General features: G+C 45.5%; 1 protein-coding gene across 4 annotated transcripts in view; it reads left to right on the forward strand.

The window, feature by feature from the left end:
• The window catches only part of FLNA (filamin A), a 178321-nt gene that overhangs the window by 75148 nt on the left and 86026 nt on the right, over positions 1 to 17147 (forward strand). For all 4 annotated transcript variants that reach the window (XM_089673530.1, XM_089673532.1, XM_089673531.1 and 1 more), the window contains exon 2: positions 6572 to 7005. In XM_089673530.1, the coding sequence (XP_089529656.1) occupies positions 6627 to 7005 (379 nt within the window). In that variant the 5' untranslated portion in view covers positions 6572 to 6626. The remainder of the gene's footprint in view (positions 1 to 6571; positions 7006 to 17147) is intronic.

The raw sequence follows: 17147 nt of genomic DNA on the forward strand, positions 1-17147 counted from the left end.
AACCACGGCTGGGAGCTCCTTACACAGGAGGCTGCAGCGACTCGGTCACACAGATAGAGAACTCCTGCTGGAGCACAGAATAAGACAATGCGGGCAGGCCCGGGATCCTGATCTCTCTGGATGTGGCAGCTGTCATCTCATATCCATGACTACTTTTATGTAGGAGAATAGATGATGGACAGGTGATGAATGCAAGAAGATTGATAAATCTGGTTGTTTGACATACACATACATGTGTCACTAGCCATCAGCTGTCAATCACAACAACCTACCACCCAGGCTGACATTCCTATCCCAACCGAGCACAAAAGGATGGAAGTTCAGTAAAAATCATCCAAGTCCCCTGTAGTTTCCATGTTGAAACATTCCAAATATTCTCTATGAATAAAAAAAATATAGAGCCTTATCTAGCAATTAGTCTTTTCAGCAGGATTAGGAATCAAATGGAGGATGAATTTTAGTAAAAAGCGTGCAGGCAAAGGACACCCCTGCCAGGCCCTCTGGGGCATCTTTTAGCAGAAAGTATGGAGGAAAAGGCCACACCCCATCACGCCCTTGGGAGCGCCTTTAAGCACAAAGTATGTAGGCATAGGCCACACCCCTACTACGCCCCTTAGAGCACCTTTTAACACAAAGTTTGTAGGCAAAGGCCACACCCTTTGACACGCCCTGGGGTACCCTTTACTGCAAAGTATGTAGGCGAAGGCCACACCCCTTCCACGCCCCTGGGGCACCTTTTAGCACAAAGTATGTAGGCAAAGGCCACACCCTTCTACGCCCTTGGGGCACCTTTTACCACAAAATATATAGGGAAAGGCCACACCCCTGTCACATTCCCGTGACACCTTTTATCACAAAGTATGTAGGCAAAAGCCACACCCCTACCATGCTCCCAGGACACGTTTTAGCACAAAATATGTAGGCAAAGGCCACACCCCCACCACGCCCCGGGACACCTTTTAGCAAAAAGTATATAGGCAAAGGCCACACCTGTGTCACGCCCCCGGGACACCTTTTTGCAAAAAATATGTAGGCAAAGGCCACACCCCTGCCACGCCCCGGCACACCTTTTAGCACAAAGTATGTATGCAAAGGCCGCACCCCCAGGACACCTTTTAGCACAAAGTATGTAGACAAAGGCCACACCCCATGAGACACCTTTTTGCAAAAAATATGCAGGCAAAGGCCACACCCCTGCCACGCCCCGGGACACCTTTTAGCACAAAGTATGTATGCAAAGGCCGCACCCCCAGGACACCTTTTAGCACAAAGTATGTAGACAAAGGCCACACCCCATGAGACACCTTTTTGCAAAAAATATGCAGGCAAAGGCCACACCCCTGCCACGCCCCGGGACATCTTTTAGCACAAAGTATGTAGGCAAAGGCCACACCCCTGCCACACCCCTGGGGCACCTTTTAGCACAAAGTATGTAGGCAAAGGCCACACCCTTCTACGCCCTTGGGGCACCTTTTACCACAAAATATATAGGCAAAGGCCACACCCCTACCATGCCCCCAGGACACGTTTTAGCACAAAATATGTAGGCAAAGGCCACACCCCCACCCCGCCCTGGGACACCTTTTAGCAAAAAGTATATAGGCAAAGGCCACACCTGTGTCACGCCTCGGGACACCTTTTAGCAAAAAATATGTAGGCAAAGGCCACACCCCTGCCACGCCCCCGGGACATCTTTTAGCACAAAGTATGTAGGCAAAGGCCACACCCCCAGGACACCTTTTAGCACAAAGTATGTAGACAAAGGCCACACCCCTGCCACGCCCCCGAGACACCTTTTAGCACAAAGTATGTAGGCAAAGGCCACACCCCCAGGACACCTTTTAGCACAAAGTATGTAGACAAAGGCCACACCCCTGCCACGCCCCCGAGACACCTTTTAGCACAAAATATGTAGACAAAGGCCACACCCCTGTCACGTCCCACAGGTCACTTTTTAGCACAAAGTATGTAGGCAAAGGCCACACCCCCAGGACACCTTTTAGCACAAAATATGTAGGCAAAGGCCACACCCCAGGTCTCTCCAGCAGCAGAGTGGACACAGACACTGCCTGCAGATTTCAATGGGACGGTCGGATGGAAACAGACCGCCTCTCTATTTCCACCCGATTGTCATCCAATCTGATCCACTAGTCGGATGGGGAACGGGTCCCCATCTTTCTGTTTTTGGTGTACAGGATCGAGGCGGATGCCGGCGGGTGCCAGCGGACTATTGTCTACTGACACCCGCTGGTCCATAGAAGTCTATGTATGCACCAATCGGGTCAGCCTGTAAATCGGACAGGCGGACCCCATCGGTCCGCTCGTGTGAAAGGTGCCAAAAGACTCTGGGCCAGTTCACACCACCTGCAGTCCAGTGTGTTTTTTTCTCCTGCATCACAAAATGTATGGACAGTAGGTCATATGGCTTCCAATTGGCATAGTTCACACCAGTGTGGTCAGTTTCAGGGCATTCCAGCTCCAGAAATAAAAGTAGTACATGCTGCATTTCTCCTGCACTGAACTGTACTGAAACACATTGAAATGCATCAAAAATGCACTGAGATACATCACAATGCATAAAAAAATGCACCGGACCTCAGTACAGTACAGTGAGAAAAAAAAACAGGAAAAAAAGAGAAAAAAGGCATCTGGAAACACAACAAACATACACTGGGACGCATTAAAAACGTGCAGAAACGCATTTGGAACAGATGTGGATTGCGCTTTTGTGGTGTGAACGGGCCCTCTATCTGGGTGATATTTAGCTCTACCAGAATTTTTTTTAGGAAAATCCTTTTTTTGGCCTATTTTTCATTAAATGTTACGTTCAGGGGCGCACTGACAACTCATGGGGCCCCCGGGCAATAGGGGATCATGGGGCCCCTGAGTCCTTCCTCAAACTCAAAAAAGCCTATGAAAAAGGTACCAGGGGCATCTCATGGGGCCCCCTACTAACCCCGGACCCTCGGGCAGTGCCTGAATTTCCACATGGTCAGTCCGCCCCTGGTCACGTTATTTATAGATAAAGTTGATCCAGGGAATATCCGATTGCCTCTCGGGGGATCAGGAAGGAATTTTTCCCCCTCCCCTGCAGGAGCAAATTGGATCATCCTTTGTTGGGTTTTTTGCCTTCCTCTGGATCAACTGTGGGTGTACGATTATAACTTTTTTTTTTTTTTTAATGGTTGAACTGGATGGACTTTTGTCTTTTTTCAGCCAGACTAACTATGTAACTATGTCAGTTACTGATTCCTGATCAGTTCACTGCACTCCATTGACAATTGAAAGTCGTTGCTCAGGATGGGTTCCAGCTGGTGACAACTGCAATACATGCAAGCTTGTGGTCTCCAGGTGACAACGCAGCAATTAGTCATACACAGAGTGTTGTCACTCCATAACAGGAAGTGCCTGAAAGAACCATCATGGCAGGGCCACAGGGAGCACAGCGGTGATTACACCCATACACCGGACTCCAGTGACAAGAATCTGACCGTACAATCTTTGTACAATAAACTTTACATTTACCAAAACAATGCAATCTGCCAATTTACACAAACCATCCAATCACCTTGTATCCAGGCCGGGTCTAATTGAAGTACCACAGAGTTGGTGGTAGATCCACAGGAGATTGTACAATCGGTTGTTTAGGTTTGTACGTGTATTACATTGTTTTGGTAGAGCTAAAGGAGATGAGATTGTGCAATCAGATTGTATAGTGTATGGCCAGCTTTAAATAGAAATTCTTTTAGTCAATACATCAGACCAAAAAGAGGGACAACGCAGGAGGAGAGGGGGACAGAGGGATTTGGTTGATATATAGGAATAGTGCTTTCAATGATGGACAGCCTTTTATATAAGGGACAATCCTTTAAATGAGGGACATTGTCTTTTAAAGGAAGAACAGTCCTTTAAAGAAGGAACAGTCCTTTAAATGGAAGATGGTCCTTTAAACAAAGAACAGTTCTTTAAAGAAGAGACAGTCCTTTAAATGGGAGACAGTCCTTTAAACGAAAAACAGTTCTTTAAAGCAGCGTTTTTCAACCACTGTGCCGCGGCACACTAGTGTGCCGTGAGATATTGTCTGGTGTGCCGTGGGAAAAATTGCAATTTCATCCGTAACATGTGGCCTCGGCTCACAAATAGACCAATCATTAGAACAGCAATGGGCAAACTACGGCCCGCGGGCCGTATACGGCCCGGCGGACCTTTTAATCCGGCCTGCGGAGCGTGATACTGTCAGGATGATCTGTCCCCCTCGACGTATCTGCGCATGTGCCGGAGATCGCCGATCGGCTGCTAATGCCTGAAACTGGCACATGCGCAGATACGTCGAGGGGGACAGATCCTCATAGGAGACAGATTTTCATGCTACACCGGAACGGCGAGAGGAACGCGCGGAGCAAAGGTAAGTGAATTGACACAGGGGGGGCTTGGGGACTTAATATGGGGGATGAATTACTATGGGGGATGAATTACTATGGGGGATGAATTACTATATGGGGGATGAATTACTATGGGGGATGAATTACTATGGGGGATGAATTACTATAGGGGGGATGAATTACTATGGGGGATGAATTACTATATGGGGGATTAATTACTATGGGGGATGAATTACTATATGGGGGATGAATTACTATAGGGGGGATGAATTACTATATGGGGGGTGAATTACTATGGGGGATGAATTACTATGGGGGATGAATTACTATATGGGGGATGAATTACTATGGGGGATGAATTACTATATGGGGGATGAATTACTATATGGGGGATGAATTACTATATGGGGGATGAATTACTATGGGGGATGAATTACTATATGGGGGATTACTATGGGGGATGAATTACTATATGGGGGATTAATTACTATGGGGGATGAATTACTATATGGGGGATTAATTACTATGGGGGATGAATTACTATGGGGGATGAATTACTATATGGGGGATGAATTACTATGGGGGATGAATTACTATATGGGGGATTAATTACTATGGGGGACGAATTACTATGGGGGATGAATTACTATATGGGGGATTATTACTATGGGGGATGAATTACTATGGGGGATGAATTACTATATGGGGGACGAATTACTATAGGGGGGATGAATTACTATGGGGGATGAATTACTATATGGGGGATGAATTACTATATGGGGGATGAATTACTATATGGGGGATTAATTACTATGCTTACTATGGGGGAATATTACTATACTTACTATGGATGACACATACACATCATTCATCTACTCTTGGTCCGGCCCCCGGGTCCAATATATGAACCCATTGCGGCCCTCAAGTCAAAAAGTTTTTCAATAAATTTTTTTAACATTTTCTAATGGTGGTGTGCCTCGTGATTTTTTTCATGAAAAAAGTGTGCCTTTGCACAAGAAAGGTTGAAAAACACTGCTTTAAAGAGCGGACAATCCTTTAGCTGAAGAACAGTACTTTAAATGAGGGGCAGTCCTTAAAATGAGAAACAGTATATCAAATAAAGAACAGTCCTTTAAATGATTATCAGTCTTTTAAAGGGGGACAGCTTTTTAGATTAAGAACAGTCCTATAAATAAAGATCAGTCCTCTAAATGAGGAACAGTCCTATAAAAGAGGGACAGTCCTTTAAGTGAGAAACAGTCCATCAAATGAAGATCAGTCCTTTAAAGAGGGGCAGTCTTTTAGATGAAGAACAGTCCTGTAGATGAGGGACAGTCCTTTAAAAATGAAGATCAGTCTTTTAAAGAGGGATAGTCCTCTAAATGAGGAAAAGTCCTATAAAAGTGAGATGATCCTTTAAATGAAGATCGGTCCTTCAAATGAGGGACAGTCCTATAAAAGTGGAGCAGTCCTTTAAATGAAGATCAGTCCTTCAAATGAGGGACAGTCCTATAAAAGTGGGACAGTCCTTTAAGTGAGAAACAGTCCATCAAATGAAGATCAGTCCTTTAAAGAGGTGCAGTCTTTTAGATGAAGAACAGTCGTGCAGATGAGGGGCAGTCCTGTATACAGGTGACAGCTGTGTATTTGTCGGTCGGTGTGGGATCTGAGAGAAGTAATAAAGTTGCTGGGTTTAGAGGGTTCCCATGAAAAGTTACAATGTTTCCCCCACACAGTACAATGTAACAAAGGATCTGAGGACTGGGGATGGCTGGAGGTGACAGCATTATATAGTGGGTGATGGCGCCTACATAGAGGGTGTCGACCGATAGATCTGTGTATATACGATGTATGCCCTCCATGTGACCGATGTGTGTATATACGATGTATCCCCTCCTCCCCCATCTGACCGATGTGTGTATATACCATGTATGCCCTCCTCCCCCCATCTGACCGATGTGTGTATATACCATGTATGCCCTCCTCCCCCATGTGACCGATGTGTGTATATACCATGTATGCCCTCCTCCCCCCATGTGACCGATGTGTGTATATACGATGTATGCCCTCCTCCCCCATGTGACCGATGTGTGTATATACCATGTATGCCCTCCTCCCCCATGTGACCGATGTGTGTATATACCATGTATGCCCTCCCATGTGACCGATGTGTGTGTTGTGTCTTTAAGGCCGGCCCATCCTCCCGATTCTTCCCCGGACCCTCCTCTCATCCGGATCCATAAAATGAGCAGCGCCCACCCGAGGCTCACCCAGAGCGGAGCGGCGGCAGCAGCGGCAGGAGCAGCAGCACCCGGGGCGGACCCAGCGGAGATGCCGGCTACCGAGAAGGACCTGGCGGAGGACGCGCCGTGGAAGAAGATCCAGCAGAACACGTTCACCCGATGGTGCAACGAGCACCTGAAATGTGTCAACAAGAGGATCGCCAACCTGCAGGTGGACCTGGGGGATGGCCTCCGACTCATCGCCCTGCTGGAGGTGCTGAGCCAGAAGAAGATGTACCGCAAGTACAACCAGAGACCCACCTTCCGCCAGATGCAGCTGGAGAACGTGTCGGTGGCCCTGGAGTTCCTGGACCGGGAGAACATCAAGCTGGTCTCTATAGGTAAGACTAGGGGTCGGCCACTGGCCATACACCATGCAATCTGATCGCTTCCATAGGCTGCATCATTCTGATCGTTGTCAGGGGCAAGTTTATTGGCAGAAATCGGTGATCCGGTCACAATTAAATCAGTAACGATTGAAGCCTTCAGTGCCCATTGCTTCACCTTCCATTCAGTTGGGAAACATCTGTTCAATGCAATTGAAAATGCAGCAGAAAATGAATTACAGAATACCTGATAATTAAAACTAATCAAAATAAAATACAGAAGTTTATTATGTACTTGTCTGTTAATTCACCGGATATAGATATCCCATATATATATAGATATATATAGATAGATAGAGATATATATATATATATATATATGGATATCTATATCCGGTGAATTAACAGACAAGTACCGTTTATTAAATACATTTTAATTTGGTTTTTTTTATAAAATTTTAGAATTTTAATTATTTTTTTAATTTGAATATTTTTATTTTGATATAAAGAACTAAGTTCTAAATGCATTAACACTTTTTTTGTATAACTTTATTATAAACCTTTTAAAAATAAATGTAAAATTTCTAGAATAAGTTTACAGAATACCAACATAGTTGTTTGTATGGTCTGTGCACTTATGGCCAGTATTGGATGTTACACATGCACCTTACAACCAGGGGCGGACTAACAACTCATGGGGCCCCTGGGCAATATTGGATCATGGGGCCCCTATATCCTTGCCCAAACTCAAAAAAGCCTATGAAAAAGGTACCAGGGGCATCTCATGGGGCCCCCTACTGACCCCGGGCCCTCGGGCAGTGCCCGAGTTTCCAAATGGTCATTCCGCTCCTGCTTACAACCAATGTCTGCTTCCTGCATCAAGGCTGAGTATTTTGGGGGACCATACATGAGACAATCAACTTGGTATTTGCCAAAATTGTGTCACTTGAGAACTTTCCTAAATGATGCAATCTGTATCCATAAGGGAGATCCTTATACTACATAGTTGTTGGATCTAAAGGAGATTGTACAGTTCTATTGTAATGTGTTCTGAGTTGACTGACCATACATGTTAAATCTTTGCACAATCTGCTTTAGATTTACCAGCATTGTGCAACTTGAGGACCTAGGTAGACCATACAATCAGTAGCCAATCAGGCAGGCAGGGCCTTATACTACTTGGTTGTTGGTAGACCTAACACTCACCACACCTGTTACAATCTATGCACTCTCCCTTAGATCTAACAAGCATGGAGCATGAGGATCTGCCTGATTGGATACAATGGGTTGGATAGATTAGGCATGTGCTCATATTACATGGATTTTGTAAATCTAAAGTTAACTACAGATATTTTATGGTTAAATTGTAATGTGTATGATGACCCTGATGGAGATTATACAGTAAGACCATAATGTGTGCTGAGCTTATCTGTGACCAAAACTGTCCTTCACTCTGCTCACTTTCAATGTCAAAAGTCTGAAGAAGTCTGTGATTAACTTTACAATCAACTTGATAATTGGATCCTTCCAGAGCTCATTCCTTCCACCTCCAATCCAAAAAATCTGTTCAATGTGAATGAAAAGGTAGCAGAAAGTTCATTTTTTTTTAAATTTTACGAGCAAATCAAAAACTCGTATTTGATGGTATGGTCAATGCATTCGTGGCCAACACATGTGCCTGACAACCAAAGTCTGAATCCTGCTTCAAGGCAGTGTTGGCCTCACTGTATACCTTACAATCTGACCTTTAGGGTTACCATACACATTACAATCTGACCATACAAATAACTTTAGGTTTGCCAAAACTATGTAATGAGGACCTATCTAACCAATTTATGTACAATCTCCTCTAGCACTACCATCAGCTATGGTGCAAGAGCCTTCCTGGTTTGATATAAATTGAATGGCTTTTTTAGGCGTGTCCTCCAACAGTTTTGGTAAATCTGATGGAAACTGTGCAATCTTAAAATTGGCCAAACACTATACAATCTGTATGCATTCTGTGTATGGCCAGCTTCCATTCATGCTTACTGTCACGCTTTGGGAACCCCCAAAATAAAACGTTGAGGTGTGAATGGGGGCTAGGATGGGTAGGTTGGTCCTTGCCGTCACTGAGGCTGGATATACTGGTTAAGAGTGGGCAGTGATACCATTTCCTATGATGGCCTATCCCTCTTCTGATATACTGACAAACTCTCAATGATGAACAAGTGTAGGTTTGGCCCCTACAGTTGACCATTCAACACCAGAATGAAGAAAAGTCAAGTTGGAAATGCCAGCTGGGATTACTGGGTTCTTTGGGACTGGAAATCGGAATGGATACCTAAAACTAAACATGTCAAGTAGTTGACCTCTGAAAGATTAAATTCTCCTTACATTGAACATTTGTGTGTCTGGCCAGCCAATGACTCTCTGGATATCTGACTTTGAACTTTTTTTTTTGTAGGACTCCGTAGTTGTAGACAACTGAATGCTTTAGCAGATATACCCCATAGTGGAGTAGCAGGATGTCTGATGCTGGCAGTGAGCTCTGTGCACTGTAAGTCATTTGAGAGGGTCTAGATTCAACTGGATCTGGCACCCTATTTAAGGTAGTCTAGAGTCCTGTGAGGACCTTGGGGAGCTCGTGTGGCTTTCTACTGCCCCATCTTCATCCCAGTACATGATAGGACTATGGGGAGCTCCATGTGTGGCTATGCTGCCCCATCTTTTCTGTACATGAGGGAACCAGGGGAGCTTTATCTGAGGCTTTCAACTGTCCTAATTTCTATACGTGATAGGGCTATGGGGAGCTCCACAGCCTTGTGCTTCCCCATCTTGGTTCCTTAACATGATGGGACCTTGAGGATTTCCACCTGAGGCTTTGCTGTCCCATCTTTGTTTCTATACATGATGGGGCTACAGGGAGCTCCATCTGAGGCTTTCAGGTGCCCTGCCTTCATTTCTATACATGATGGAATCCGGGGAGCTCCACCTGAGGCCTTCTGCTGCTGCTTCATCTTTGTTCCTTTACATCAGGGGTCTCCAGACTTTCTAAACAAAGCCGGTTTACTGTCCTTCAGACTTTGTAGGGCCTGGACTGTGGCCAGCAGAAGTAGAAAATGTCCTGGTGGGAGTAAACAGTGCCCCCCCATTCCTGGTGTCAGTGGGAGTAAACTGTGCCCCCATGGCTTGATAAGACAAGCAAAGCGTAGCAGTTGGAGACCACTGCTTTACATGAGAATGAGAAGCTCCACCTGACTGTTGCCCAATCTTCATTTCGGTATATATTGGGACCAGGGAAGCGCCACCTGAGGCTCTGTTGCCCCACCTTCAATTCAGTACGTATTGGGACTATGGGGAGCTCCATCCTTTCCTATATATAATGGGACTGTGGGGAACTCATCTGAGGCTGCTGTTCCAGCTCCCTTTCCATACATGAGGGATTTGTATCTTCTACGATGTCCCAAGGCCTTTCAGTTGTGAGTTTGTGCTGAACTGCATCTCCCAGAATGCTCTAGTTTGTAACCAGTAGTGTACTCCTGGCCCTCTTCCACAGAACATTGCCTGCTTGTGGCGACCTATTCATCGCAAACATTTGTTTTCAAACTTTCTTTTGTTTCAAGCAACATTTCTTCCTTGATTTCAGATGTGCCATGCAACAGTTAATGGGCCGGCAGCTTCGCCTAAAATTCCTTTTCAGGGCCGATTTTTGCTTTTCTTGGGCTTCAGTTGTATAAATTTAATATTTGCTGTTTGGAGTGCAGACCTTTATCTCCTGAAAGGTGTTTCCTGGAATGATTGAAATTCTTTTGGAATTGATGCCCGCTCAGGGTGGCTCAGGGGTCATGCCCCTGGTGATCCCAGCAGACCTCTGGAATGTGGTTGCTATGGAATTTCCTCAGGATCCCCTTAGACCAAGCATTTGCAGGCAGGAAACAGACGTTTTTTTCCCCTGGGTTCAGACAGTGATGTCTATTAACCCATGAGATTCCAGTATCTCGGCATGAATGTGCCTGTGCAGCTGAAGTTGGATTAGCAACTTTGCATCTTCTGTAATTGAATTTCCGTATATCAGCGTGGTATTCTGTTGCAGTATAAAATGACTCTAGAGCAGCCTTTCTCAACTGGTTTAACCTGAGACCCTTACAATTGTAATTTTCAGGTTTGGGGGAACACCTAAAACCAATTCATTTGGGGTTGGTGGTCCGAATGCCTCCATATGGGCAACTAAAGTTCATTGGCATCCTGCTGCTGACTAGGCTAAGCACCATTGGCCCTGGAACAATGCAGGCATCCACAAATGGGTGCTCAGTCAACCACCGCACTAGAAACCCCTAGCATCCTCTGGAGGAACCAAAAGTGCTTTCATCTTTGAGTCCCACAGAAGCACAAGGTTTAGACAGACCGTAATTCTTTTGTCGCACAGGTACAAATGGGGAGATGTTTTTTTTCTTTGGTTCTTGTTCGCACTTATTTATTGCACAACAATCTATAAAAGAATCCCATTGAATATGGGCCCATTGAAACCTAGGCAACCTGCCTGTGTGACTTGTGAAAGGGTGCATGTGCTTCTAGTGTTTTTGGCCCCCATAGATTTTATTGGGAGTTTACAAAAATGCATCGCAAGTATTTGGTGTTGGTATTTGTGTACACATGCGCAAAGACATACAACCTGGGATGCAGACTTGTGTCCTCGGATGTACATCCTATACATGTCTTGTACAGGTATTGGCAGCATCCTGTAATTTCTTCCTATGGATGGCTATATGCTGTGGCTCCAGGAAAGAATTCTGTATGCCCCCACCTTGTGCATGAGCTCTAACACAAGAACATTTTTAGTGTTGGATAGTAGTGAGGGGTTAGAACCCCCTTTTTCAGATGTATGTGTGGCAATTTGTTTTGGTTGAAAGTGAGCAAAAAGCCATCGTTGTAAATGGTCACCAACTGGGAATTGTCTGGACACTTGTTCTAGGGTCAGCTAAGAGGGAGGTGCCTTCATGTTTGGAGAGATTTCCTCTTGCTTCCTGTTTACTGTGCAGGAGGTGAGTGGAAATCTCTCCAATGGGACACAAATGTCAAATCTGGCAGGGGGGTATAGAGCAGACCACTCCTTTCCCCTACCTATCATACACTTTTTTTTTTTTTTTTTTTTTTCTTTTTATAGTTAAGTCCATATTTCTCATCTAGTGGAGGATGGCATACCTGGCCCCCATGCTTACACAGCAACACTGTGGGTAACGCCAGGATCCATTGCAGCGTGTCTTCAATGTGCTTTCTCCTGAAAACTGCCTCCTGGGATTTCACTCATCCAAGAGACAGCTTGTGCAATCTTACTCAGGTGCAGAAATGGTGTGGAGCCTCTGCCAGCTTACTCAGCCAGGACCTGCGGCTTGCCAGCACATATACAGGGGGTGCGGCACATGCAGATACGCCGAGGAGATCTGCTAGGTCCTGTAGACCTGTCAAAGATCTCAGCAGTGTTTCTGCACATGTGCTGGATCTGAATTCAAGGTGGTACCAGAAAGTAATGTAGGGGACAACATTCCCTAGAGGCAAAACACTGGATGCCATGGACTAGTAAGTATGTTGTGTGCCTTTTTAGATTTATTTTGGGACACGTTTAGTTCCAATTTTTAAAGCTGGATTCCAGGTATGTCAATTTTTTAGTTACATTGTTTCAGCTTGGACCAATATAAGATTTGTATGTGCCATACCTCTGGGATCCCTGTGGCAGCTGGAAATCGCCATATAGGCACCACTACTCCAGTGATCTCCACTAGCTTATGGGTCCCATACTGAGCGGTTTCCCTGCTGCATTCCAAACAGAGGAGGTCGCTTGGCATGGGTGTCGTTTAGGGAATACTTGCAACTTTTCAATGAGTGGAAAGTGTTCTGAGGTGGAGCGGCAGGTTGGTAATATGGATTTGCCTTGTCCAACCAGAATTTCCCATTCATTGAGAATGGGAAAACATTCTCTGGCTCCTGTGCCGAGTGGCAGCCTCCTGTGTTGGTAAGCAGCAGTACAGCCACTCAACATGGGACCTGGAAGCTCTGGCTACCTGATAATTTCTGCTTCAAGGGCGATCCCACAGATACAGCACTTGTGTACTTTGACCTAAGCTGGGCTAATGTAACTTTGGTTAAAAAAAAGTTGCCATACCCGGAGTCCTGCCCTATCCATCTGGGGGAATGGTGTTGCTTTGGGGGGGGGGACGGTGCAGGGGGAGTAGTACATTTGGTTTCTCTTAATTTGGAGCTAGAGCAAGTTGCAAAATCTTTCAAATATTTGCCTTAAGGCCATATCCAAATCTAAGGCCCAGCCCTTGAACAGAGTGTCCAGATTATGAATCACATGTAGAGGAAACTTTGTTGCCTGTACCTAGTATTTCACAATATCCTTCATACCTCCAGTCATCTGTGCGCCTTAAGGGAACTTTTTTTTTTTCCAAACTTGTTCACTTAACGGACAAGATTAATCGCACAAACCCATTAAGGTTGGGTGGAATTGAGGAGTGTCGTGTGTTTGTACTAGAGCTGGATTGTAAAACATGATGAGACAAGTATCCCATGTAAACCCATACTTTTTTTTATTTTTTTATTTTAAGGGCCCGTCAGGGAATGCCACTCAAATATGGCCCCCTTGGGGCATGGGAGTATCTTGTAATATGAACATCTAAAGTGCATGGAAACATTGCTTACATTAACATTTTCAGATGTCTGAATATGAAGTTTTGTAATTAAAGAGAACCTGCACCAATAGAAAAACGCTCAAACTGGCAATGGCATCAAAGTGAGCCTTTAAGGTAAATTCATTCCACCATACAAAAAATACATGTTACTCCTTAAAGGGTAACTCCACTTGGGGGGCCTCTGATTTTCCCAGAAGTCTGTACTAAGATAAAAGTGAGATTTTGGGCATCCACTGCAACAATGTTTTTTTTCTGAGATGCTCCAAGGGAAGTTGCGTCTGAAGGGATGCAGACACTGCCACTTTCCTCAGCCTTGCAAGTACAGCAGCTGATTGATAATTATAAAATTGCTCCCATTCACTTTGCACATGGGCACGGACAAACTGTGATTTCTTCAGAATGACAAAAGGACTCTGTATCAGTTTGTTAAAATTCTGAAATGTACATAGATCTCCCAGAGGGGAGAGTAATTACCGATGGCAGCTATAGTTGCTGGTAAAATTGCATTTAAAAATTAAAGATGCTGGTTCTAATGAGTCATTTGACTTGGGTACAAACTGCCTGCCCATACATGGTTCATATCTTGGCCAGTCCCTGCTGAACCGGACAAGACTTAATCTATGGCCAGCTTTACTGAAAATCCATACCAACATAAAGCTGGAGGAAACGTCTGGGTGCAGTGCTTTGCAGACTGCCTTGCATAAATACATCTTTTCTGCAAAGATGTGCATTTATTTGTCCACTCTCGGTCTCCAAGGCTCTGCTCTCTCCTGGTTCTCCTCCTACCTATCGCAGCGCTCCTTCAGCGTTACCAATAACTCGGCCTCCTCCTCTCCACTTCCTTTTTCTGTAGGGGTCCCACAAGATTCTGTCCTTGGACCCCCTACTCTTCCCCATCTACACCTCCTCCCTTGGTCACTTGATAAACTCCCATGGCTTTAAATACCATCTCTATGCTGATGACACACAAATCTATCTTTCTCCTCCTCACCTCACCCCTTCAGTCTCCTCCTCACCTCACCCCTTCAGTCTCCTCCTCACCTCACCCCTTCAGTCTCCTCGCGCATTACTAACCTAAGTGACATATCAGCATGGATGTCACTCCACGTCCGCAAACTCAATCTTTCCAAAACTGAGCTCATGCTATTCCCTCCAGCCCGTGCCCCCTCCCCTGACTTCTCCAAGATCAATAACACAATCATCAGTACCTCCCCTCATGCCAGGGTACTAGGTGTAATCCTAAACTCCCATCTGTCCTTTCACCCCCAAATCCAATCGTTGTCTAAATCTTGTAGACTTCACCTCTGCAACATCTCCAAGATACGCCTGTTCTTAACCTCAGAAACCACTAAGCAACTTATCCACTGCCTTGTTATCTCGCCTTGACTATTGTAACTCCCTCCTCATTGACCTACCTCATCGCAGGCTATCCCCTCTCCAGTCTATCGTGAATTCCGCTGCCAGACTCATCCACCCTTCTAACCGTTCTGTATCTGCCACTCCTCTGCCAATCCCTCCACTGACCTCCCCTCGGTGTCCTCCATCCCTCTCTGACAATTCCTCTGGCTTCCTGTTGCCCAACGGATACAATTCAACACATTAACAATAACATATAAAGCCATTTATAACACTGCCCCAAATTACATCACCGATCTTGTCTCCAAATATCACCCAAACTGTACTCTCCGCTCCTCGCACAACCTCCTGCTCTCTGGCTCCCTTGTCTCCTCCTCCCATGCTCGTCTCCTGGACCTCTCCAGAGCTTCGCCCATCCTCTGGAATTCTCTACCCCAATTTATCAGACTATCGCCTACTCTGCTCACTTTTAGGCAATCTATCTGTTCAGGGAAGCCTATCCTGCCGTCCGCTAATAATGGAATAGTCTACTCTTCCTACCAGTCCATCCCCCAGTTACTACCTTTTTGTACCATTAGCCCATCCCTCCTAGATTGTAAGCTCTGAGGAGCAGTGCCCTCCTATCCTTTTATATTGAACTATATTGTTGCTGTATTGTCTCCCATTATATTGTAAAGCGCTGAGCAAACTGTTAGCGCTATATAAATCCTGTATAATTTGTAAAAGATGGACTTGGCCTTTTTAAAGCAGAGCTCCAGCCAAAAATAACAAGATGGGATTTATAGTCCATTAACCACTTGACAACTGCGCTGTAGCCAAATTACGGCTACAGCACAGTTGTCAAGTTCTGGGAGGGTCATATGATGCCCTCCTGCGTGCCCCCAGCAATCTCTATGATCGCTGTGTCCTATGGACACAGCTGATCATGTGATGTGGTAAGACCAATCACAGCGGCCTTTTACCATGTGGTCACCTGTGTCCAATGATATAGCAGATCACCGAGTAAAGTTGCCGGTTATTGGCTGCACTTTCCTCATGCTGTCGGTGTGAAAAAAGTACTGCCGATAACCAATTGTCAGAACAGATTTGCACTGATTATCAGTGCCCTGATGAGCAGTGCCACCTATGCATGCCACCTCATCTGCGCCAATCAGTGCTGCCTATCGGTGCAGCCTCAACGCACATCAGTGAGGGAGAAAAAGTACCTGTTTGCAAAATTTTATAATAGAAACAGACTTTTTTTGCTGGTTTTTTTTTATAGTGCAAAATATAAAACACCCAGTGGCGATTAAATACCACCAAAAGCTTTGTGAGGGGAAAAAATGCTAAATTTCATATGGGTAAAATATTGCATGACTGCGCAGTTGTCATTCAAAGTGCGACAGCGCCGAAAGCTGAAAATTGTGGCCTGGGCACAAAGGGGGTAGAAGTGCCCGGTAGGCAAGTGGCTAAGATAAGACTGCTTTTGTTATAGCATTCACGTAATACTCTCCCCTGCAGTACTTTTCTGCCACAAGATGGCCAGCATCATTCAGCCCACTTCTGAGCCCAGGTCACCCTGGCCCTGCCCCAGTCTGTGACTATAAAAGTGGCACAAGACGTTGATCTCTCTGCTCTCCTCTCCTATTGGCATGCTTTTTGTAACTACATGAAATGATTGAGCCCTTCTGCTGCTCCTTTTCTCTGCCCTCTGCTGTATAGGGATTTCAAGAGGGGGATACCAGGCTGAATTCAGGTACTTCCACTGCTTGCATTTATTTAACCGCCTCTCGACCACCATATAAGGTAATGCTGGGCGCAAGGCGGTTCTTTCTGGGAGGACGTCATGATGGCCTCCCACTCTAACCGCACATGCACGGCGATCGGTGGTGCGCTGTGTTCCTCGGACACAGCGGATCACTGATCAATGGAAATAGCCGAAGATGTCGGCTCGGTCATGTGATCAGCTGTGTCCAATCATAGCTGATCACATGTAAATGGGGAAATGCCAGTTATAGGCATTTCTCTCCTCACAAGCTGTCACGATGACTGCTGGAGAGGAGAGCTGGTAATCTGCTTTACTCAGAGGGGACATGTACACTGATCGGGGCACTGCTGATCAGTGTAGCCCCAGCAGTGCCAGCTGTCAGT

The sequence above is a fragment of the Staurois parvus genome, unplaced genomic scaffold, assembly GCF_062004578.1.
Source record: "Staurois parvus isolate SC_StPar_1 unplaced genomic scaffold, SC_StPar_1.0 ptg000140l, whole genome shotgun sequence".
NCBI classification, from domain to species: domain Eukaryota; kingdom Metazoa; phylum Chordata; class Amphibia; order Anura; family Ranidae; genus Staurois; species Staurois parvus.